This window comes from Thunnus albacares, chromosome 24, assembly GCF_914725855.1.
Source record: "Thunnus albacares chromosome 24, fThuAlb1.1, whole genome shotgun sequence".
Taxonomy (NCBI): Eukaryota; Metazoa; Chordata; class Actinopteri; order Scombriformes; family Scombridae; genus Thunnus; species Thunnus albacares.
The window spans coordinates 9,306,602-9,332,341 of record NC_058129.1 but is presented as its reverse complement, the minus strand read 5'-3'; the positions used below and the strand labels follow the sequence as shown (position 1 = coordinate 9,332,341).

General features: G+C 39.7%; 2 protein-coding genes across 4 annotated transcripts; one reads left to right on the top strand and one right to left on the bottom strand.

Moving 5' to 3' along the window:
* The first annotated feature begins 38 nt into the window (after nucleotides 1–38).
* On the top strand, nucleotides 39–8,313 carry cdadc1 (cytidine and dCMP deaminase domain containing 1). 3 transcript variants are annotated; one of them, XM_044344528.1, is made up of 12 exons: nucleotides 39–135; nucleotides 602–738; nucleotides 1,232–1,332; nucleotides 1,517–1,694; nucleotides 3,089–3,392; nucleotides 3,928–4,134; nucleotides 4,247–4,362; nucleotides 4,798–4,847; nucleotides 4,964–5,133; nucleotides 5,215–5,404; nucleotides 5,832–5,880; nucleotides 5,987–8,313. In XM_044344528.1, the coding sequence occupies exons 2-12, from the start codon at nucleotides 639–641 to the stop codon at nucleotides 6,085–6,087; spliced, it is 1,566 nt and encodes a 521-aa protein (XP_044200463.1). In that variant the 5' UTR covers nucleotides 39–135; nucleotides 602–638; the 3' UTR covers nucleotides 6,088–8,313. The 3 variants fall into 3 exon arrangements, with proteins under 3 accessions (XP_044200463.1, XP_044200464.1, XP_044200462.1); XM_044344529.1 differs by having other exon boundaries at nucleotides 65–135; nucleotides 578–738; XM_044344527.1 differs by lacking the exon at nucleotides 39–135 and having other exon boundaries at nucleotides 341–738.
* cab39l (calcium binding protein 39-like) lies at nucleotides 7,738–25,156 on the bottom strand. The gene is made up of 9 exons (XM_044344531.1): nucleotides 24,926–25,156; nucleotides 14,793–14,920; nucleotides 14,297–14,461; nucleotides 13,531–13,649; nucleotides 13,268–13,436; nucleotides 12,600–12,659; nucleotides 11,410–11,475; nucleotides 11,039–11,182; nucleotides 7,738–10,656 (listed from the first exon to the last, which is right to left on the bottom strand). Exons 2-9 carry the CDS (start codon nucleotides 14,892–14,894, stop codon nucleotides 10,477–10,479), a joined length of 1,005 nt encoding a protein of 334 aa, XP_044200466.1. The 5' UTR covers nucleotides 14,895–14,920; nucleotides 24,926–25,156; the 3' UTR covers nucleotides 7,738–10,476.
* Nucleotides 25,157–25,740: the final 584 nt, after the last annotated feature.

The following is a 25,740-nucleotide window of genomic DNA, read 5'->3' as shown; positions in this document are numbered from 1 at the left end:
TTATAATATATGATATGTCAAATAAACGACTAAATATACTCCTCGTTGCCCCACCCACCTGGTGACGACAGAGATATTTGCGGAAGCAAGCCGGAAGCTATCGTCAAGTTACCGACAGTTAGTCAGTTTATGAAGGTACATTTTTCTTTGAAATTTAATAGCGTATGGGCAGCATATAAATAAAATTGGACTGTCTAATGAATATGAGTGTGTGTATTTCTGTCTGTTCAACGTTTGGTTATGAGTTTGATGTCTTGATGTTGTGAGTACTGACTGCGTTTGCTAACGCTAACGTAACTGGTATTAAGTTATTGGCATTATGTTAGCTTAACCTAGCTAGTTGTAACAAGCTTAACAGTTACGGGCTTGAAAGTACAGTGAAAGGGCCTAATACAGGGCTGTATTTTATTAATGTTACTTATCCTGATCTAAATGCAGCTTTTGTTTTTTTTTTCCTTTTGCGAATATTTTGATTATCCTGAAAGCAGTGGCCGGAAATAGTCGTTGTCTTTCAGTGGAACTTGACGTCGTAAATCGGGTTAATATCTGATTCCGGATGAACTCTTCATCTTGACAGTGTTGTTATTGTCTTGCCGGAAAGCACCGGGGCCAGATATCTTTGCTAGCTGGAGGATTGAATGGAAGAAAGCGAGATAAACAACCGAGCCGAGCCGGGCCGGGCCAGGCCAGGTCGAGATACGAGAGACAGCAGCACCCAGACAGACAGCAGAGCACAAGGTGAGGTGAGACAGATGGAGGAAGAGTTCGTGTTGTAATTCTGACTGTCCTGTCACAAAACAACTGATATATGATTATATTTTAAAAGCCATAATTTTAAAGCATCCAGCTCCAGTTTCCCCTCTATGCTGCAGCTCGATGAGCTTTTTACACTAAAAGCAAGTCCTTCACCTTTTCCTAGACATTTTACGTGGCAATTGGGTAACTGAGATGAAATAAATAACATGAGCCATAAGTCAGGGCTGTAATTTTACTCACAATAGTCAGATAAATGGGTTAGGACCTGCTTTTGCTGCTGTGACCTTCATTTTATTGCAGTTGTAAGACAAGGAAGCAGCCGTACTGGTGCAGCGTTTAACCCATCAAAACCGTGATCCCTGCTCTCCTCCATCATACATATATTTTCACAGTGTAACAGTATAATCACAGCTTTGCACAAGGTTACTTTGATTGCAAAGGATGGACGAGATAACACTTTTTGTTTCTCCCCCAGGTCATGGCCCCCGGCTATCAAAGGTAAACTTGTTTACCTTGTTGAGTCTGTGGTTGGAGCTGTTCCCCCAAGAGCAACCTGAGGAGGATGACCAATCTGGGGTTGGTGCACACACACACAAACACACACACACAGATAGACCATCTTGCTTGTTCTTTCATATTTAATGAAACACACCAAGCTTTGGTTAGAACTTGAAGTTGATCCACTACATATTTAATCTCTGAGCTACAGTTCCAACATTACTCTCCGTTAAGTAATAGTTTTGAATCTGCTGTGTTCCAGATCCGTGGGATGGGTCTGGTGGTGGTGCGGGACAGCAAGGTGGTGGGACTCCACTGCTCAGGACCCGAGCTCCACGCAGGACAAGCAGCCATCATCCAACACGGTGCCCACCTGGCTGACTGTCATCTGTATTTCTCCAGGAGACCCTGCGCTACCTGCCTCAAGATGATCATCAACGGTGAGGAGAGACGGAGGGAGTTCAGATAGTTGGGCAGACAGATGAGTAGACTGCAAACAATAAACTGCATGATAGAGATATTCTTTGTAGTACTGTGGTTACCCTTCAAAGAGTAGGAGGTATTTCTGCTCATTGTGACAACAAACTGTATGACTTCTGCTACAGTACAACTACACCAAAACCACTTAATTTATTCATGTGCAATAGTCAGTGTTTATATTTTATAGAGAGAGACACATAGCATCAACCAATACTGCATACTTGAGTATTTATAGCCTGACCTATTCTGCCAACACCCTGGGTGGATAGCTGCACTGCTTACAAACCTCTGAATTACTGCTCACACCTCCAGTTTGTTCAGCAGTTTTTATGTATCATGATCAGTCTGATTAAACATAGAAACAACACAGAGCTCAAACAATAATACAATAAAAATCCCTTACAAAACTTTTTGAAGAGCATGTGGTTATCCTCGGCTACATGACTGATCCATGACTAAAAACAGTTTCAGTCTGTTCAGTTTAAAATGTTCTCGATCATGATCCATTCTGAGTTTTGTGGATAAGGAGTTCCACTACTGAGCCCCGAACAGAGTAAAGTGTCTGTCCAGAGGGATACCAATATATCAAAGCAGGATTGCTTTGCAGTCACGTCTGGCAATTAGTAGGTGTAAAGTAACAACTAATCTCTACATAAGAACTAGTTTGTGTGGTTGAAACCCATTTTAATTTAGTGATGTGAATTGCTGGTGCAGTTGCCTCCAGATTTTTTGCATAAATTTTCAGAAGCAAATTACCTGCTTTGTTATTGCGTCATTCGGTCCTCTATTGTTTGATTTGTGGGCATGTCCCTCACTGTCAGAACATACGTCATGTTGAGGCATCAACCTAAACCGTAGCCAGAATAACTGCAGCTTTCCTGGCAGCTGATGAAGTGTCAGTACATTCAAAACCTCTTATCTAATCTTGTTAAATCACAATATGTCTGCTATTATCTCAGTGTAACACCTTCCTAAATGCTCTTTTACCTTTGTTAGGCTTTGTGACTCTTAAGTCTCTAAGCATACAGGAATTTGTCAGGTGTTTACTTTTATTCTCTATCTTGGTAAGCAGCCTCTTCCACTTTTATCGTTGTGTGCAGACGTGCTTACTTTCTCCACCCAGAACCCACTTTCACATCCTAAGACTTATAATGGTTTTTAAAAGAGAAGTTGCTGTCCAGGTGCCAACCCAAGGGCAGTCAGTTACAATCATGCTGACTTTTATTAGAATTTAAAATGACATTTGCAATAAGCTGAACTTGGAACTGTCTTTCTATCCTCCTACTTGGCTCTACCTCCACTTGGAGTAACTTAACTGGAAATAAAACTAATGATGCTGTTTGCTCTCCTCCAGCTGGAGTCAGTCAGATCTCCTTCTGGCCTGGAGACCCTGAGGTTAGCATGCTGAGATCCACCTCTACAAACCATTCAAACTGCCACTCACACAGCCTGGCTGACTGCATCACGGAGGAGGCCGCACTGGATGCCGTGGCAACAGAGAAGCTGAAGTCCAACAGCCGTCCCCACATCTGCGTGCTTCTGCAGCCGCTGACGCCCGGCCTGGCGCAGTTTATCGACGAGACGTCCAGGGAGTGTGATTTCATGGAGAGAGTGACTGATGATGAACCCGGGCAGAACATAGAGGAGCTCTTCAACAGGTACCCAAACTGCCTGTCTTTGTTGCTGCAGCAGTAATACAGCACAATACTGTCTTTGAAAACAACCTGAAAAAAACCAAGGTGTGTTCAGCCTGTCACAACCTGGGAGACACAAGTTCTTGATCAGCTGAAAACAACTGATTTAGCTAATCAGGTGCAGGTTGAACAGGGAGAGATAAGGGAAAAAAAGTAAATTTATATAATTTATGTAAAGTCTAAGCTTCTCTCATCTGAATTTTGGCAGTTAGGCAGTACTAGGACACGCTTTGGAGACATTTCAGTGAGTAAATGAAACTGAAAGTGTAAAACTAGGGGAGGACAAAAGTAGGATTTTGGAAAACATGTTCTCCTCGTCTCTGTTGGAAATCATGTCTTTGCTTTAATCAGTGAAGCAGAAAAATAATTTTGGCTGCAAACCATACATTTTTTCCCACAAGCCAAATTAATTTTAAATAGTCAAAACTTTGCATGAAATACACATAGACTTAGATCAGAATAAGGTGAGACTGGAGCTCAAACTCTTTCTGCTCTCCAGGGAGCGGACGAGACACCTGAAGGATTTCTCCAAACAGTTCCTGGTGGGGACGTCTCGGCAGCACCGGGCAATTTTGACTCAGATGGGTCTGGAGAACTTCTGTGTGGAGCCCAACTTCTCCAACCTGAGATACAACATGAGGGAGCTGGTGGAGGTTCTGGCTGCAGTGGCTGCTGGGGTGCCGCAGCAACACTACGGCTTCTACAGGTTAGAAACAGTTCTTATGTTTATATATATATTCATGTGGGAATGGGAATCTTCATGCACTTGCCATCCACAGTTGTTAATGGTTGTTGTTTGTGTCGTCACTGTGACCCAGGGAACAGTCTGAGCTACCATTGGCCAAGTCCTCACCGTCTCCTTGTCATGAGGGAATATCCCAGGAGGTGGCTCGCCATTGCGTCATCCAAGCCAGGCTGTTGGCCTATAGAACAGGTCTGGTTGTTTTTTCTGTTTGTCATCAGACCATATCCTGTTTCATACTGAACAAAAAGAGATTTAAGCAGATGAGAAACACTATAAGCAACAACTATTTAAAAAATAATGATAATCCTGAAATTGACACTTGAATACCTAACACTACAATCAAAGGGAAATCTGATAGAGTAAGTAATGAGTCAAACATCTCTAATAACAGTCTAGCAAATAGCATTTTAGCCAGAGGAAGCCTAACAAATAATCCTACATTACAAGAGACATAGATAACCAGTTAGATTTTTGTATGTGAGCTACTCTCAAGTCTTTAAAGGGTTCAGACAACAGATGCATGCCTGCTGGGCATTTTCCTGAATAACCGGCTTAAAGGTCACAATCATTTTGAACACCAGCTTTGTCACCAGCTTCATTTCATGTCTGTCATTTTCATTCCAGAGGACCCGAAAGTGGGTGTGGGTGCTGTCATCTGGGCCAAAGGACAGTCGGTGAGCTCACTTTCCTTGCCATTGCTTAGATGTGACTATTTAATGTCCAGTGTAGAAAACCGCTGTAATTCCGTTGTCTTCTTCTCTGACGCTGTCGAACTGCTCTCTTGTCCCAGGCTGGCTGTGATGGAACAGGGTGTCTGTACCTGGTGGGTTGCGGTTACAACGCTTACCCAGCAGGCTCGCAGTACGCAGAGTACCCACAAATGGACGACAAACAAGAAGACAGACAGAGACGCAAATACAGATACATCGTCCACGCAGAGCAGAACGCCCTCACCTTCAGGTCAGAACACGCACTTTTTAGGATATACGATGGTGTCTTTTAAACAGCGTTTGACAAAAATGTTCCTCCTGATGCTTTTAGGACTCGAGATATCAAACCAGAGGTGCCCACCATGCTGTTTGTAACAAAATGTCCGTGTGATGAGTGCATCCCTCTGATAAAAGGAGCCGGCATCACTCACATCTACACTACCAACCAGGACAGGGGCAAGGACAAGGGAGACATTTCCTACCTGCGATTCAGCAGCCTGAAGGGCATCAGCAAGTTCATAGTGAGTACACGGTGGGACGGATAAAAAGACAGAAATACAGTTTAATAAACAAGATGAAATTGTGAATACTTCTTTACCATTTTATGTTGTTAAATGCTCATTTTTAGAGGTTAGGTCTTTCTGTTCAGATATGTAGATAAGATAATTCATGTTATGTTGTATTTACTATAGCAAAAAGTAGCAACAATCACCACATAAATTTGTAAAGGTAATTTTGTTTAAGCCATTAAAAGGTGAAATTCTCAAGCTTTCTACACTAGAATGTGGGAATCTGTTGAAAAGGAAGATGTATGTTGATTTATTCTGTTACATAATGAAATCCTCTCTGACTCAGCAGCTTTGTTGTGTCTTGCTGCTGGTACAGTGGAAGAAAGTACCTTTAACATGTCACCACCTTGGAAACTCTGACATTTTTCTGTCTTCACAGTGGCAGAGGAGTCCCTCAGTTCACTCAGCGTCTTCTCCTCACCTCGCTAGTAAGTTCAATCTTTCAAGGAGATTATTTTGGGTTCTGGGTTTTTGAAATGCTGCAAAAACGACCAGCCTGACCTCGTATTTTAACAGTGGCGTCTTTTGTTCCAGACGGTAATGTTGGGAAGCACAGCAGGCAGACTGAGCAGGAGAGCCACAGCAACAAGAAACTGTGCACCAACAGATCCCACGACTCCACTCCTGTCAGCTGAACATCGACCCCGCAAAGACGGACGGACGGACAGACTGACGGATAAACGGATAAACCAAAAACCACTGAATCATGTTTTTAGCTTGTGTGCTGCAGATTTGATATTTTATGGCTGTATAAATACAGCTAATCAAATCTGTGCCACACATGATTTTACAAGTCATTTATTTTCCATTCATTCAAGACCAGAATCAGTTTTCTGAAGTTTTTGGGAAACTGATCGACAGACATAAACATTAATATTTCTCCTGTGTTACCTGTCACACCCCGCTGAGTGATGTAAGAGCAAAACGCAGCCAACTCTGGCAGTTTTAAGTTCAAGATTGGTCAAATTTACTCCCAAAATGCTGTATTTGATCAACCAGTGGCTGCTTTAAATAGGAACTGTTAGCGGTGGGAGTTTGGAGGACAGTCCGCCAAGTCCTGGATGTATTTCTTTAACATGTGATCTGAAACTTTCCTCCTACTGTGTGTTTTTCACTCGTCCAGTCATCAGAGGGACGAGAACAAGCTGACAACGGTAGAAACACACTGACCTCAAAAGGGAAACCACTAAGAAGGGATGGACGCCTCTACTGAATGATGGAAGAGGTAAAGAACGCATGGACAAAGTGGACAATTTGAACTGAATGGAAAATGGGTAAAAAACAGGGATGCCACAAAAATAATATTATAATAGTTATATATATATATATAACTATGATACATGGATTTGTTCATGTCATTTTTTTTTATGTATATATACATAAGTGATGACTAGTTTATTGAAATGGTGTAAGGTGTTGGATTTATAAACATCCATACGATATATAAGGTTACGATGGATATAGCTCCTGTTCTCCAGGAGAGACTTGAATACACTGTAAAAAATATATATATTTTTATTTGGAAGGACATTGCTGTGTGAATACTTGAAAGACAGACTGTAGGATTTTACATCATAATATGTAATATAATATGTTATATTGTTTAAAATCCGATTTGAACAAAAGCAAAATGCACTCAGTTTGTATCTCAGGCTTGAAAGAAAGATAAAAATCTCTTCCAACATTTTTATTTTCCTCAGACAAACAGGCTCCTTTGTGAAAGGAAGATTTATAAGATATGAGATTTAGTTTCGAGGACTTTAACAATGGCAAAGAAGCTCAGAAGCTACCAAACCTTCTGACTGTGGTCTCTTTTTATCACAATTAATTTCACAGCGGTTATCAGTTCAGGTGTTTAAAAATACTACACAAATCAGCTTTAAAAAACAAGCAACTCCATCACACAGCTTTACTTGGTGTCATTATTTGGATTTATCTACCCACAGTGTTAAGGAATTATGTTTATTTGTTTTTAATGTTTCTACAATGCTGAATCATTGTATGTCATGTCTTTGTGTGTCAGTACAATAACACACAGATAAAATGTGTCTGTAACTGAGATCCAGATCATATAGAAAGCAAGTAAATATAAGAGACTGTCAGCTGTGGAGCCACTCAACATGTCCAGTGGTACGAACACCTTTAAATATACTGTATCCATCATAATAACTGATATTTATGGAGAAAATATAGGTTTCTTTAAGAGTGGATGATCAACATCAGTATTTGTACTGTACATCACCCGTCTCAGCACGACAAATGAGCAGACACACTAACACAAAGCATGCATTCCCATCCTTTTATTTGTTTTGAATGTGGTACAATAGCATCAATGTGGAAAAGTGGACACCGGGAAGATAATGGAAGTTTTGCTGGGGACCAAAGTTGTTCATTGTTTGAGTTGAAAAAACAGGCAAAAAACAAAACAGTTTGGCTCGAGTGATAAATCTAAAAGCTGGTTGGCTCTACATTTTTTTTTTTGCATCTTCTATTCTGTTTGTAAGCCGTGTTCTGATAATGTGTAACACTGTCACAGTTTCTAACATCCAAAAAACAGCTGGTATTGTTTTTATGTTTTCATTTTATGCCAAATGAAAAGAAAAAGAATAAGCAGTTCGCCTTCTGTACTCCCCCACTGCCTTTATTTCTGTTTGACCACTGTAATTTAACATGTGACAGCTAAACATGAGTTTGAAATTTACTTAAAAACCATTAAGAATTAAAGGTTAAAATCCTAATTCAAAGACTTTTTTCATTTGTAATGACTCCATTAAACAAAAAAAAAAACCTGTGGAAGCTCAAAGTAACCTAATGGATCCACATCAAATACTGATTGGGAAATAAATTCTGAATTTTACTGACTTCAGTGCCAGCGTCTTTTTCTAAATCAACTTATAAAACCAACACCACTTTAAAAGTAGTGTTTTCTCCTCACTGATTTTGCACATTTTATGGTCCTTTAACTACATGTAGATTTTTTCACAGTTACATTTCACCACCAAATCCTGTTACAGGTCAACTTTGGCCTCACTCTGTCACAAGTTTCCAGAAAAGTTTGTAGCCAACACAGTTTGTAATTCACATAATATCGAATCAGTGCTACTTTAGCAACAAACTCGTAGTGAAACTGTAACCCTGGTCCGTACGCATTGGCAACCAATCAGCTGCAAAAAAAAAAAAATGTTTAAAATGTTGACAGCATAACTCAAATATAGTGAGTTAAGAGGTTCACTGCTTAATCACAACAAATATGTTCTATCCAGAGCATATTTTTCAAACATAATAATTAAGCTCCCCCTAGAAAGATACTGAAAAATACAAAAAAAAAAAAGATAAAAGAAGGGAAAACACACCAAACCAAAAAAAGGCACCTCTGAATCTTCTCTCCATTCTAAACACCAACATCAGATCCAAATCAGAGCAAAAAACACAGAAGTTACAGTACAGAAAGAAAAAAAAAAAAAAAAAAGGAGTGAAACAAAAACACAAACAGCCATCTTTACAGCCGCTCTCCTCTCTCAACAGGGAGCCTCTTCCAACACAGCAAAGTGCCTCCTGTTAATGTTCAAATGTTCTCACTCGCCATGGCACTCACTGAAACTATAAACTGTACATGACAACGAATGAAAACTATATAAAAGAAAGAAAAAAAAAAAAAATCACCATCAAGCCGTATGAAAACAGTGATCAGCTTAAGATTAACAAAAAACATTTTGAATCATCATATTATTTTTTTTATTTTATCATACAGAAAGTGCTATCAGCCACCAGCAAAGAGAACCAGTGATTCAGTTAAAAAGGCCCTTCATGTTCAAAACACAAGATTCCTACAATTACTCGGTTTTTTTGTTGTCAATTTTTGGTTAACAGTGACTGAAACCAATTCTCTTGAAAACACCTGTATTCTCAGTCTTACTAAAGCTTATTGAGTTTATTAGAATAGCACAAATGGAGGCTTTTAAAGCTGGAAACATGTAAAGATTTTTTTTTTAAATCAAGATTGAATAAAAAGGTTTTGGCTTTGCACATTTATCAACTAGCTTTAACTGCAGGATCACATTGAGATAAATCAAATCATGACCAGTCAGAGCTGATTCCTGCATCCTATAAAACATAAAACATCTGCTTCTGTGACACGCTAAAAGCTTTGCAGAGCAGTGCTGAATCTTTGCGATCTTGGATGTCTGTTGTCGTAGCAAAAAAAATCAGCCTTAATTTATCGTTTAGTGTGTTTCCAACTTTAGAGAACTGCGTTAGCCTTCCTGCTTGCTGAATCATCAGTGCTAAAGGACACGACTGTTTTCCATTTTGGTGTGAATCCATGAAGCTATGCTGACGTTTCACATTTGTTTTCAGTCTGAAGACGCTTTTTAGTTTCATATCAGCAAACCTTAGCAATCATTTGCTTTGGTAGTACCACAAGAAAGACATTTGGCCACCACGAGGCAACTGAGCATTATTGTTGCCGTTTAGCTAGCAAAGCTTTTAGCAACGACTGAGAACGTGTTTCACACTTAAAATGTTCTAAAATAGATATTTTTGCTTGATCCTGATATGTTGACCCAGTTTAAAAAAAAAAAAACATCTTCATAATTTTTCTGGTTTGCAGCTACTTCATTCAAACAATTAGAAGTCGACAGTGACCATGATAAAATATCAAAAATGGTCGTGTCTGTTTTGTCCGACAGCCACTGGACCATTTTGGCTGAAGCTTTTTAACCGCTGGTTCTCCCAACAGAGCACATCAGCTGCCTCCAACGTCGTGAGTTGTGGCACTACATGCTACAGATGAAAAAAAAAAAAAGATTTCATGGAAAAAAAAAAATTTACAAAAGAAAGATCAGTGATTGAGAACTATTCTTGCACAAGTTTTTAATGAACCAACAAAGAGAAAAAAAAAAAAGACAAATAACGTCTCGAAGATTTTTTTTTTTAAATAGTATAACCATTATTGTTAATGTGTTTTTTTTCTATGTTTTCCTATCGATAAAAAGTCGGGGTAGAGGGCGGGGAAGGGTGCCTCTCTAGGAGGCCGGTTTCTTAAGATCCCTGATCTGTTTGATTAGGTAGGTCTTCTCGTCGTTGAACTGCTCGTCATCTGTGCGATCCTTCTGGAAGTTGCTCAGGAAGTCGATGAGTTTGGTCTGGTTCTTGAGCAGGATGTCGATGATGGGCTGCGTCTTGTTGGGGTTCGCTACAAACACCTGAAGACACGGGGCGGCAGAAAACAGACGTTAGCAGAATAATCTTCTGTACACACTGTTTGAGCTTCAGCAGGCTTCATTCTACCCTCAAAATGTTCCTTTAACACAGGTTGGAAAACTTGTTTTTGCTATATTGGCTTTGATTTGGGCCTTTGTGCATCAGCTAATAGATTGCTAGAAGCCAGTCTGACATTTCATCAATAGATTTAGAGAATACAGAGAAGCACAAAGGCCTGTCTGACATCAATTACTGTCATGTCAGTCCAGCAGGGTCTGGAAGTTACTGGATCAGATCAAAACTCTGTATATAAAAGTCTCATCTATGCCACATTCTCACTCAGCTCCCTTTCTAAAAAAAAAAACCTCAGACTGGTGTTTCTACCTTGAAGACGTGGAAGGCCTCAAACTGGATGTTGGGACTCTTGTCTCTTAGCAGATTCATCATCAGCTTGAGATTCTCCGGCTTGCTGATGTAGCGTGTCATCACTGTGAAGTTATGTCTGTCCAATAACAGCTCGCCCAAAAGCTGGAGGACAGATAAAGTCAGTTAGATTCAAGTTTTATGAGGAAAAAGTGGAAATTTAGGCTTGATGGTTGCTTTAGGGACCAAAGTGTGGTGTGGACACAGACAAAACAGACCAAATTATTCCCCTTTAAAAACAGCTGCTCAGCATTTATAGGTCAGAGGAGATTAATTCACAATGTAAAATGCACAAATTCGACTACAAATCAATATAAGAGTCAGAATCAAACCTTTAGAGACTGCCTCTTGGTGACGTAGTTCTCAGAGTGCAGCAGCTTCTCGTAGTCTGCAAACACCTGCAATGACATAAGAAACGCACTTTATGTTATGAGATAAGAATTTTGGCTTGTAGTTTAATATGTCTAGTTACATGTTTTTTTGGATATGTGTCCATTTGCCCCCCCCAAGGAAAGTTCAACAATCGACAAAACAAAAAGAGGAGGTGAATGAATTTAGAGAATTTAGAGAGCGTCTTACTCTTCACCAAATCATAGTTCTTTCTCTCCAAACTGTGGGATTGAATGGATGCCATTACCACAATTACTACATGCTCGCGTTTAGTAGATCACAGAACCCGAAATCAGTCAGAAGTTAACTTGTGTGGATGTTTATGTACCTGGCAGGTCACCAAAATCTAATCAATACATGTCAAAATCCTGGGTGTGATGTATTTTGGCTCAGCCTTATCACAGACTCTCAGCCCACAGCGACGTCTCCTGAGAGGCTTCACAGCGACATACGGACATCTGTCAACACACAGCGTCCAGGTAAAAAGGCAGTGTTGTGTGGCTGAGACCCCCGGGGGGGCCCTACTCATGAAAGGGGCCCCTCTGCCTGGGGGGAAACTGACAGCATAGAGTGTAGCTTTGTTTCTAAAGAAGTTGTGACACTCACGGATTCAGTTTTCCTGGAACTTAAAGTGTATTAGTCAAACCTTTATTCCTTACTCCCTACTTATCGGCCCTCTTTTTTCCAGCTTATTGAATAGTCTCTCACAAGGCCCTGTGGCTGTCTGTGTGTGTTTTTTGGATACATGACTGGGCCATTGAGCACGGCAGTGACTGATACCTGATCCGGTTACGCATGTATCTGCATGTGTTTCCTCTCTTGGGGTCTTCCTGGTCAAGCAGTCATTTAGAGCAGTGGACAGTGTTCATGTTTATGCTTCCAAATAGTGCTAAGTGGTTAATGTTGCATGACTTTACATGGTTGGTAGGTGGGTGTGTTTGTGTGTTGCATAGATGTGAGGTGATGAAATAGTGACTACAAATTTCCACACAGTAATGCGGTTCAAAAGATGCATCAGCATGTGCATTAGTTATTAAGAGTCGTTCATCATGTGTTTTCTGGACTAATCCTCTCTGGGTTTGAGCAATAGAGTGGTGAAATTTGTGTTTGTGTGTGAGTCGAAATCACTCACAGCATCGTAGTTCTGTTCGAGGTATTCAGCCACAAGCACTTTGTGTCTTGTCAGGAGATCCTGTGAGTAAAGACGGAAAAATAGATTATGATTCAAGTCTATCGAAGGCTTTTTATTACCTCAACATGGCCACCAGTAACCACTGTGAACAGGAAACTGACTTGTTGATAACATCAAGATAAAAAAAAATACTGTGTTTGTTTGTATTTTGGCCTTCAAAAAACCCTGTACTGTATACACTACTGTACAAATACTAGTTGGCTAGTGAGCTGACAGTAGAAAAAGAAACTTCCTTTTTTCTAATTATTACTTTATTAGTTTTTATTTGTTAATGCTCATTGATCAAAAGAGAAAAAAAAGAACTGTGAATGATAAATAATCTCAAGGTTTTCATCACCAAACATGAAATCAAACCTGACTTAAGAAAAAATAAATCAAACAAAAACAAAGCATTTGTACTTTTACCTTTGGTGCTTCTAGCCATTCAGATATTTTCAGTTTTATTTTCAGTTTTATTTGCAATTTATAATTTGGTTGAAGTTTTATATTAGGAATGAAAATATCCCAAAATAATGACAAGACCCAAATAAAAACACATTTTCTTTAGTTTCTGATATAGCTTAATATCCGCCTCATCATACAGACTGGAAGAGAAGAACTTGAGGTACCTTGAAGGTGGCGAAGGCGTCGGAGGCGATGTCGAAGGTCGACATCTCCACGTAGTTGAAGAAACTGTTGAAATGGTCCGAATGAAGAACTATCTTGGCGAGCGGCTCGTGGCGGATACACTCCCTCAGCATGATCCCACAGTTCAGCGCTACCTGTGGTGTCTCGTACCTTCAAAACAGAGAGATAAAGAGTATTTGTGTCACCTGTTTGGAAGACGTTCAACTGTGTACAGTATGTACAGTCAGTGTGTGTTTTTCCTCACCCTTTCAGCAGTATAAAGAGGACCTCTTGGTGGGAGCAGAAGTATTCGACAGTGGGGCTCCTCGTCCCGATCTGCCTCCTCAGGATGTTGTTAAAGATCTGACACACGTCCTTCTTCCCCTGGAAACACACACACACACATAAAATTAAACATATAAGCACTAAATACTGCTGAGGTCCTATCATCTACAGCTACCTTTCTTTGCTCTTTGCATTTCTCCTTCACTCCATAACTAAAGCAAAGTCAAGTTGAGAATGTTCATTTCTGAATGTATTTTGCCTCCAAACCATTGGATTCCATTCATTCTCATACTCTATGAGGTAATACTGTCTGCATTACCTCAAAGCAACAATGCAGCTAAAAAAAAAAAAAACACAGACTTCATCTTAAGTGTTATGAATGACAACTCTAAGTTTGTCTCTAATTAGATTTTTTTTAATCAACACATGCCTGGAATAGCTGAAGAAATACGTTCAAATTTCTAAAAACACAGCAGCAACTGTGATGTCAACAATACATGATGTGCTAAATTGAGCAAACACCACTGGCATTATCCTTGAATGCCACACTAGGCAACTTTTCTTCAAATGTCACCTTCTTAGTGTATAGTGCAGGCGGGTGAGGTGACAATGCTCAACCTGCACTGAAAAACTCACTTTTTGCTACTTTGCTACAACACCGATTTCCACAGGTATTTCCTCCCCCCCATCATGTTTTCTATGTCAGCTAAATCATGATTGACCTGTCTGAACTCTTCTCTCCTCACCTCAAAGTCTATGACCTGCAGGTTTTCTACCAGTGAGATCAGCAGGCCGCTGTTGTACAGCTCCTGCGCCAGCTGGGCCACAGTCTCGGTGTGAGGCTCCTTGTCGTTGCTCCCGTACAGAATCTCCTTCATGGACACCAAACACTTGGACACCTCCTCAGACGCCTGGAAAACAGGGAGGAGATAATAATAAAGGAGGTAAATGGATGCCTTTGTTCATATTGTCTCCTATAAAATAATTACATGGCTATAATATTCAAACATTACTGATAATGACTTGAGCCTGAACTTGGCTTGTGTGTCGTATTTTATGTGTGTGTGTGCATGTGTGAGAGAGAGTAAACTGTCTTGACAGTGAAGTGTCAGTGGATGACAGGACCAGGCTGTTCCATGCTCTAATTTCACAGACGCTTGTCACCCTTGGGCCCCTGGACACTCAGGCATTTACAGAGACACACACATACGTACACACACACACACACAGTCCTTCCCCTACCTTGTCTGTCTTCTTATCCTGTTTGACTAGGATGGCCAGGTTTTCCTTCAGGGTCCTGACGATGTCCGCCGGGCTCTTGTGGGATTTACCAAACAGCGGCATGATGGACACGCACTCGCCTCTGGATCCTGAGCAACACAGCGACAAGTACACAAACACACACACACGCACACAAATGAGGGAACAGGCTGGATGCAATAATATTAGTTGTGCTTAAAACAATAATCAGCATTGTTTTCATGTGAATAGGATGTGTCTGTTTTTCTTTTCTCCACTCTAAACAGCGAATTGTCCTGTAGTCAAGCTTGTGAGACATTTTTTCCACCTAAATAAGCAAAATTTGGCTTTTGTAACTGTTTCCCAACACTTTCTGTGACATTTAGGAGCTTGTCAGCTTTTCTGGCATACATAAAAATTCATTAGAGCTCAGCTAATTCAGGGTTTTTCATGCTGATACTACAATCCTGAAGGAAATTTACATTAAATACTTTGATTATTCTGCATTTTTTTGGCGAGAAAATAGACAAACGTGAAGCCAAGCCCCTCCCCTTGAAGTAATAAACGAGCAGAAAATGACAAATCATGAAGAATTCCTGGCACGGATGGATTTCTAAACCTGTGCTCTTTCTTCCTCCGGTTTGGTGTGATGACTCAACAAAGGGCTGCTGAGAGAGACATAAGAATGTGGCATGTGTGTGATTCAAGATTCCTCTAACACCTTCGATACACATTCCAGCGTCATCTCTAATCTACATGAGCGACAAGTGAAGCCCGTCTGACACCATAGTCTTCAGATAATCAAAGTTAATACATTACGTTTGTTATGTAACATCAGAAACAATGAGAGGTTGTTTGGCTGTTCTGGAAACCTCAAATTTCTCCTCAACTTTTCACCAAAATCAGTTTCCGAATAAATTTGAGCTAAAAAAAAAAGTATTTTCTATATCTAACACTTAGGTTAAATTGTTGTCGGACATGATAGCAGCTCCCTGATAACCGGTTTGGGCAACCAGTCAGGTAATGGTGTATGTTATCCAGACTTGAAACTTGAAGAAGAAGATGAAAAAAAAAAAAAGAGCTTCCCAGATGTAGTCTGGCTTTTCAAGGCTAAATCCAGAGAAGAATGTGACACAAAAGTCTTGCCAGGAGGCAAATCAGAGTGACCTCTTACATAAGTGAGCTTGAGAATTTCCCCCTTTCATAACACTGACAAATCAATATCCAAAATTTCAAAAAAAATAGGCTATTATGTGCTCTATATTTCGGAAAGAAAAAATAAAAAGGTCTATTCATATTCAAGATCGGGTTCACTGATCCCCTGTTGAAGGAAATAACTGCTTGGATTCAAAATTTAAGGCGATTTAAGTCCAATTAGTTCTTGTCTTGACTGATCCATATAATTGAGTTTTGTTTTATTCCATAATATCTGAGAAGGTTGTGTTTTGCCCTCGTCAGAAGGTCACAGACTGTTTGGACACCAACAGTTAGGATGGTGCCAGTAGATGTAGGTTACTACAGTATTTGGACACACAGCGTACTAATATACCAGCTGCCAAACTGGACTTCCGTGCACCAAACTGTAGCATACAGTCCTGCAGAAGAACGACAACCTCACATCCTCATTCAGGTACATATTCAGGAAAAATAGCTTAACTTTGTCAACAGCATCAAACCAGGGGAAAGTAACAAGTAATGTACTGTGTTGCTGTGTATGTGTTGAGTGTAAGTGAGAGAATTCGGTTAAGTCAATGACTGAGTGTGTGAGCATTTAAAAAGGATCCAGGAAGCAGCGGCGGCCTTCAGAATCCAGGCCGGGTCAGGAGCAGGCAGAGAACTTGTGACTGCTAATCCTCATCTGGGAATGTGAGGGCATTAACCTCCCCGTTTACTCTCACTCCCACCTTTGTTCCTTTCTCCATCTGCAGGGTACCTGCCCTCCTCTGCCATTCCTCCCTCCATCTTTGCTTCGTTCAAACTCATTTCATCCGTTTCTATCTCCCCGCTGTTTCAAACTTTTTAGCTGCTTCCTCACCTTACCTGAGAAAAGTACTGTTAACCAAAGTCGAACCTTAACTCAAGTTGTACTCGAGCTCTCTGAAATCATTGTTCACACATGCTGAGCAGTTTCCTGATATCCTAAATAATATGGTTATAAACGACTTATCCACAAGGGGACAGCAGAGGTGGTAGACTGGTACAATGGCTCCAGAAAGTGGATTTTAAAAACCAGCTACTGTGGAGGAATGTCTGCTTTTACTATTTTTCAGTCATTTAAGTGTGTGCGTCCTTAGTGTTCATTTGTTTTGCTCATGCAGAACTACTGCTAGCATCTTAAATGCTGTGCTTTTTCCAGAATGCAATAAACGTGTCTCCTGTTATACTTTGTGCTGTTGAACATATTGCGAACAGGGTTAACATCGCAAAGGTTAGAGCAGGGTTGAAGTGTTTAAATGATGTAAAGTGTCCATGAAACACACTGTGGCATTAGTGACAAAACTGTGAGCAATACTGCATCTTGCAAGCAGAAATCCACACTAAAGGCGCACTCCACTGATTTGGTTTCTTAAAAACATAATGAGTGAGCATCTATGAAGGATTTTGGTTCATTTTAAAGATCCCTTTTTTTGCTACTAATTTCAAGGACATTTTTTCCAATAATTTTCTTCAAGTAGATGCTGTGGAACTGTTCATTCGTAGAGCACTTCTTTGAAAAGGTTATGTAATTTGTTTTGTAGTACAATGGAAAATTCCCTTCACTCATTATAGAGTTTTTAAGAAAGAATCAAATGTGCTAATATGTAGTTTGACACACAAAACTACACACTGAAAAGTAAATACTTTCTGTCAGTCAAAGAGTTGTTAACAATCTCATTTATTAAGATTTTTTGCACATTAACAGCTACATGTGAACCCAAATATAATGAGTAGGTACAACACTTTTCTGTTTTTGTAACAAATTGCACCACCCTTTCTGTAAAATCTCCTAAAAATTACCTGTTAAATACCTGAAAATTACACCGAAATTTCCAGGAAACGAATATAAAAATTAAGGACCCGTAAAATAAAACATTACCAGTCAATTTAATAGTCACAGGGGGGTATAACTCAGCCAGTGGAAACAGCTGTATAATGTCGTCTGTGTATGTGGACGAGCTGTGTCAAATCTGAGAAAAAGACTCAAGTGACATCAGTGGAAGATGCAATGGAGTCGTGGGAAGTGTAGGATCCAAGGCTTTTGGAGCTTGAGCCATACTGTTACTAAAAGCCAGAATATCTTGGCCTCTGCTGCATCACTGCACAAGCCAATCAATTTCACAAGATGCTCAGATGCCCTTCTGCGTGAGGACCAGCATCTGTAGTCCTCTTGCTCACTTATTATTCTGCAGGTTTTGTCATGAAAACACTTCGATATCACTTGAAGAGGCAATAACAACCAAATTAAGAGCAACTGTCAGTAGAAGAGCTGTGTGTCTGAGCAGTGAGGAGTAGAGACACTCTGATTTCCCCAGACAGAATACAAAGCGGTCAACTCTGAGCCGTACAATGGATTTATTACATCAATTTTGCTCCATTACAAAAACTGAATTATATGGCATAAAACCCAACATGCTGCCCAAATAAAACTGTCGTAAAGCTGCCGAAACTCACACTGCAAAAATGAAAGAAAGAAGCAAATAAGATCCTCTAAAGAGACATTTGAGGACAGCACAGTGTTTTCCCAGAACGAGGAAGACAAGAAGGTTAATGTTGGCTAAACTGCACACTTTCCTTCAGCCTTAGCAAATAAATGCTGCCGGCATCTGTCTTTTCATATATCAAAAGATAAGTCTAATTTTTATAACAAAAGAGCACTCATTTGTAAAATTATACAAGTGGGCTCTCCGATGCCTGCAAAACGAAGACAAAATCTCAGCTGAGTGTGTTTGCTTTCCTAAAAACTGCCTAACCGAGTTCAACTTTTTCGTTTGGGGTTAAATAATGACTATACTCTCAATTCTGATACATAAAAACACCTGGTCGTGTTCCCCAAATGAGTTTTTCTGTGTCACGGTGACATTTTCTTTCACTCTGACACACAGACAATAGCATCAGTCAGAGTGTTGGCTGCTGATTCACATTCAACAAATAAAAAAAAAAATCACACGAAACAAGACGCATTATAACACCAGGGAAACTCAAAAATATTTCATCACACACTATCAGAAGGTCAACTTGGTCTCAATGAACCGAGTCCTTAAAACAGGTTAGACATATAAACTTACAATAAGTGTTAAGAAAAATGCCCGGACACGGGAGGAGTTTCTCTTTATCATTACATTACCTCATGACTGCACTACTTCAGTCCAGTCAATATTTGCCAAAGGATAAAGAGGCATTGAGGAAGTATTAAAAACACTGCACTTGCAAAAGCTTTCCTGCCTTTTAATCCGATCATATCGTAGGCTACTGTGACAGGTAATAACCAGTTATACATCTAACATTTCCACTCACTTGTTGCCGCAGCTGTAACTAAACGTCCCTTATTATTAAAGAATATTTAAAGCAAAAGGTCCATTTTAATCATCTAATAACACTTCTTTCAGCCCTGGAAAGCTTAAGCTCTCTCATTTTCACTCGTAGACTACTTGAGACTGACTAAATGTTATGTAATGGAATTAATCTGGTGCCCACTGGGCTTGAACACACACACACACACATACACACACAGCTGCTCTGCTGAAGTATAATCTAAAAGGGAAAGGTTCCACTTTGCCCCTGGCCTAAATATTCATTTTTTCAGCTGTAATCATGAGGAACCAAATGAGCTTAAAATAAAGATATCTGCAGTATAAACCTAAAGAGTGACAAGGACACATATGACATGTAATGACTGAGGATATTACTACAAAAAGATTATGAAGAATAATTTCATTCTTAGCCATATTTAAATTAAAGCATGCAGCAATAAACCTATATTAATATTACAAGCAGCAAATAATGACATTGTAATTCATTTTAAAGATACTATTTGGGGCTCATTGCTTCTCTTTTCCCTCTGTAAAGCTGCCAGTCTTTGAAAATGAAAAGCTTATGCCTTCCTGCATAAACGGCTTGTTTATTAAGATATTTTTTAATTCTGTTTTATGAAGGCAAATGTCATGCGCTCGTGTTAAACAGCATAACTTGTTGTGTTCCACTTTTTCCTTCTCCAAGTAATCAATCCCGCTATTAAAAGTTTTATTTTAGAGCTCAAAGCGCCCTTTAATTGTTGGGCAAATAAACATATAAAATGGGAGGCAAAACTTCTTCCAGCTGCCTCATTATCAGTAAATTCCTTTCACCAGAGATGTCGATGTTATAGAGAACGATGACATGAGCAGATTACTGAAAGATATCTGCTAGGAATCTGAAAGAAAATACCCTTCACTCTCATCTTTACCAGACCTGCGCTGAACAGTCACTCAGTGCGTTTTGAATAATTCACGTCGTCCTACACAACATGCATTAAGGCTGCGTGACTGACTGTTAAGTTTACTTGCATTCATGTAGCCGTTTTCCTGATCTCTACCTTCCTTTTTGTTCCTTTATGGCCTATATTCTAACACTTATTCTGTTATTATTCATGCGCTACTTATATTCACTGCATCCTATGAGAATTCACTATTTGCAGCACTTTTATCCCTACAGATAACACTTGTATATCCTCCTATTAGACCACAATCTCACCCATAACGATTTAGATCTGTATCTGTTTTATGATGCCCAAGCATTAATTTAGCATCTTATCTCCCTCCCTTTTGGAGCATCAGAGAATAGTACTGTAGAAAAATCTGCACAGTCACACACTCTCTCTCTCTCTCTACCATCACCTAATGTTACCCCCGTCTGCGCAAACATGCGCAGAAAGGATTAAGCGTTTTCATGGTTATTAGGCGCTAATATTTTCCTATTGAACGGATTATCAAAAGGTTTACACCATCTCTCTCCACTTCATTCCTTCCAATCGAGCCGGTCTCTTCCAATTCCTGTGGTTACATGAGGCATTTTTATTCTGATTGGGCTACTATTCTGATTATTAGTGGAATATTAGGGTCCGTGTAAACGTAGCCGGTGTCATTCCAGCGCAGGAAGATAGCGATTCGTCACACCTACATGTTATCCAGCCAGAGACAGCAGTGACTACTGCTTGGGCATTTCATGGCTCATGCCTAAAAACAGGTTTCACGTCAGCCGCCGAGTGAGATGGTGCACACTTGATATAGAAGCCTTGAACTTTTACAGACAGCTGCTGAAACATATTCAATAAAAAATTCTAAGAAAAAAAAAAACACTCTAACATTCAGATTCAAACTGGAAATGAAAAAGCTTAATTCATACTTACTTTCATAAGTTTAGAAATCTGTGCACTCATTTGAAAATGTTTAAAGCATTCAGGAATGTTTTGCACATCAAAAAGGTATTTAAGGTATTTCAAAAAAAAGATGTCTGCCTCTAATTTGACAGCATTTCTTCTCGACTGTCTGGAATACAGATGCAGCCGTTCATGATGTAACACAAACAACTGGAATTTGAGTGTTAAAACAGGGCGATCTGCTCGGAGCAAAGAGGCTTCTGGTTTAACTACTCTGAGTGTTTCTGTCATCGTTCTGTCTCTCAGCTGATGGTAGATGTGTTTTTTTTTATGGGAAAGGATTAGTTACTTGTCAATTTAGTAATACCATTTAAATTATTATAGCCCTCTTAAAATAACATAAATAATAACAGTCAGCTCATTTCCTACTAGAAATACAGAGTGTCAAGCAGCTGCAAAATTTGGAGCACTTCTGAAATCAAAGATTATACTAAATGGAAGTCACCAAGTTTTTAGGAATCTCTGTAATCAAATTCAAAGGTTTTTAAGGAAATTCCAGGGTTTTTTTTGCCCATAGTCTGAAAAGGTATTTGTTGCTTTGTCTGTGCTGAGAAGTGAAGACCTGCATGTTTGAAGTGATGATGCTATATCGAGCACACAGCCCAGCTCAAACTACAAAGAGGCGTTCTCTTTCCAGACGTTCACACAGAGAATATCCTCTCCGAGGCAACCTGGGAGGAACGCTCCCTGAAAAGGACAAACATCAGCTCATCCATTCTTAAGATTGATAATGATGGAAAAACTCCCTTCTTTTTCCTTTTTTTTTTTTTTTTTTTTTTTTTTTAACTTTGACTGGAAAACAGAAGGATTGCGTGTCAGAGCAGGATCAACCCATACTACTCCTCACTTTGATGTCTGCCTGTATTTGATGTACTTCATTGAAGCAAACAGAAGACTCAATAGCAATAAAAATTCAGTTATGGCTCTGTGCGTTTAGTTGTCTAAAAGTAGCAAACTTTACAACCTCATTTGTTGGAGCTGTGTAAATATTTTGTGAAAGCACTAATAGTCATCCCTACAATATTATCACAATATTGATATTGAGGCATTTGGTCAAAATGATATTTGATTTTGTCCATATCAGCCAGCCCTATCGAACAACAACCACTGCCTTAACTCTTGATTGGTAGAGCTAATGAGGAATGTTACACAGCCTATGAGGCCAAATTCAGGGTGAAAACTATACTAAAATGACAGGCTAGTAGTTTCAAATCTTATGCTAACATAAAAATGGCAAGATGAAACTACAACTAATACTTACTTTAGGTGTAATTTGTCAAAAGTTGGTAATGTTACAGGTAAAAAGTACCCCCACCTGTCATATACTATACCAGCCTTGGTAAAATGATTCAACAGTAGGCTCACACACACTGACTAATGTGGATTATATTTTACAAATATAATATCTGCTATCTTCTAAAAACAGTAAGTAGCTTGATCAAGACACTTCAGGTTGTTACAGTTGTGTTCAGGGTCAGTTTGGACTTTTCTGACTGTTCTGAACCAGTGACAGACAGGCTTGGCCTACCAGGATATTAGAGCCCACTCTATCTGATTTTGGTGTATCTGTATGTCAAGGCAAATAGAGGTAACCAGAGGAACAGAGGATGTGTGGTGGTTTTATATTCAAAATAAAAGCAAAGCAGCTTTAGAACATCTGGACTGGCCGTGTTCAGTCCAACATGTCATATTAAGAAGGGCTGCAACTAATGATTATTTTCATTTGCTAATTTATAATATCACAGTTCACTCAAGAGTTAATTTTGTCTTCCCAGAATAACTTCCAATTAATCTCAATCTATGTACTATTCATCACAGAGCCTCCAAAGCTAATCAATCAATTCACCCTGTTACTAGTTAAATTAAGTCAATAAACTGTCACAAAAGTGTAAATCTGCCCAGTTCAATTTCCCATAAACTCAAAGTAGCAGCTTCAAATTGCTTGTTTTGTTGCATCCAACAGTTCAAAACCAAAGATATTCATTTTTCAGTCATATAAAACAGACAAAAACAGCAAAACTCCTCACATCAGAGGAGCTGGAAGTAGAAAACAGTCAGAACTTTTGCTTAATAATTGTCTTAAATGATTAATCAATCATCAAAATTGATGATTGGTGATGAACTTTCTGTCGATCATCTGCTAGATTCATGAACTAGTAAAATCAGCCCTAGATTACACCGTGTAACAAATTACTACTTGTTTTTTGTTCCTAGGTAGTAAGTGTTATTTCCTAATTGCTTATGCCTAATAAGTATAGAAATGGCTTTTGGACGATGATATTTTGGAAATTCACTTAATTCTACTGGGAAAACAGTATATGACTGTATATAAAGATGGCCGACATGACATATCCCCAAACGTAGTAGTATAGGTCATAAATCCCGCCCCCTTCATGTCAGATGGGACATGAGCTAAACTAAAACAATCTAAGTACACGTCAAATAAATTTTTCCCAAAGATGGTTTCTGTCATTTAGGGTAGTTCTTATCACGCTGATGTTTGTCCAAGTGCTCATTTTTCTGATAAGTTTGTTTTTAACTAGTTCCGGGAAACCAAATTTTTTTCCCCCAGGATTTCGAAGTCATGACCCGCCCTAATCTGCCTCTGATTAGCTACTACTCGTTGAGTTCGTTGGTTGGGTTGGTTAGGTTTAGTCATGAGGAAAGAGACTGGTTAGGGTTAGGGTAAGAATATCAGGGTAAACCAATCAGAGGCAGAGGAGGGCGGGTCGCCATCCTGGGAAAAAAAATATCACTAGCGACAGGAAGTGGAGATGCGTGTCCATCTTTATATACAGTCTACTAGAGTTGTAGAAAAGTGACCACAAAATATTTAGAAGTGAGTAATTTTTTTAAAATTTACTGTTTTGTCCGGGTCACAAAGGTTTGAAGGGGATAATAGCCGTTTTTATACTTTTTAGGCATGAGCAATTAGGAAATAACACTTACTACCCAGGAACCAAAATGGTGTTACATAGTGTTACAGCTAGACTGGTCATATTTTGAAATATGTGACCGGAAGCAGCTTTGTTTTCATTCTTGCTAGCCTGACACTAGTCGACTAAAGTAACACAGCAGGGAGGAACAAAACAAAAAACACACACCGTATTTGTGCTGCTGAAGAACCGAAAACCCCATTAATAACCATAGAGTTTGGAGGAATAAGCGCTTGTAACGCAGACAGCTGTAAAAAATAAAAACAATAACGCATACGGCCGCATAAACAGTCCCAGACAATGTGATTTTACAAGGCTACACCCCTCGCGCCTCCGGTGTTATGTCCCAACTGGTTTCCAAGCTAACTGGTTCCCGTGCACGCGCTGTGTTCCACCTAACAGCAGCAGTTGTGGTCAGCCTCTGTCATATTCGCCGCAGTAGATATAAGATGCGACTTGAAAATCGCCAGTAATGTGTTTATGAATGTGTGACGGATCCTGTGACAGAGACACACCACAACTGCTGCCGTTACAGCGCGTGCACGCGTACGGGAACCAGTTAGCTTGAAAAGCAGTTGGGCTAAACTCCCCTTTTTGTTTGACAGATTTCCAAAGCTAATCGCAGTTGTCTGGATCATTTCAGAAACAACTGCTGGAAAAGGACATAATGGAGGTCTCGTTTACCAACAAAACGGACAATTCAACGTGTCAAACCCCGGCTGAAGTTACAAAGACTGTCAAGGGCAATAATATCTCCCCATTAGGTTAACAGGGAGCTATTGCTCTTCGACAGGATTGATACTTACAGCGGGAAGATGTTTGCTCTGCTCGGGGATCTTTAAACGTCTGTCCCGGTTTACAGCGCAGCCGAGCCTCCCTGGTGGGGTCTGGTGGTCACGCCAGGGCTGTTAGTTGGCAGGAAAGTCAGCTGAAAATGGGTGCGATACAATTTAAAAATGTGTGGAGTCGGTTAAGAAGGCAGTGCAGAATCCCATCTGGTCGCTTTACAGCCGTTCTGTCAAGCTAGCTAGCCTGAACTAAATACTAATATCCGGTGTGAGCGTTCAGAATAAAAAGTCACATTCGTCCGTTTAAAATAATGGAAGAAGACGAAAAAACAAGAGGAGACATGATTAGAATTAAAGTTAAAAACACTAAAAAAGCGAATATTTCCTGTCTTTAATAATTCGGGCAGGAATTTGCTATGATTTTTGCTTTTAATACACGCTCATAGACTAATGTGCTTTTACAGCGCAACAAACGTCACTTCCGGCAGCAGTGCTGCTCACGCTTGCGCATTTGACACATCTGTATCTTTCCAGCCGCGGCTGAGTCTCGTCCACATCCTCTCACATTAAGTCCTTGTTAACGCCTCGCCTCATGTATTACAACACCATATGCCATTTATAAATGGGCAAGTATGATTTTGTTAAATTTAACATATCTGGTGAGACATTTTTTCCCCTTCTTTCACCATAAAGAGGAAAACTTAAAGTAGGAAAGAGAAGAAAGGTCGAATAGTGTACTTATTGGAATGCACCCCAGGACAAATCATGACAGTCTATACTGGAAAAAGCCCATTGGAGGTTGGATGTCATGTGGTTGAAATGCCTTTTCCGGA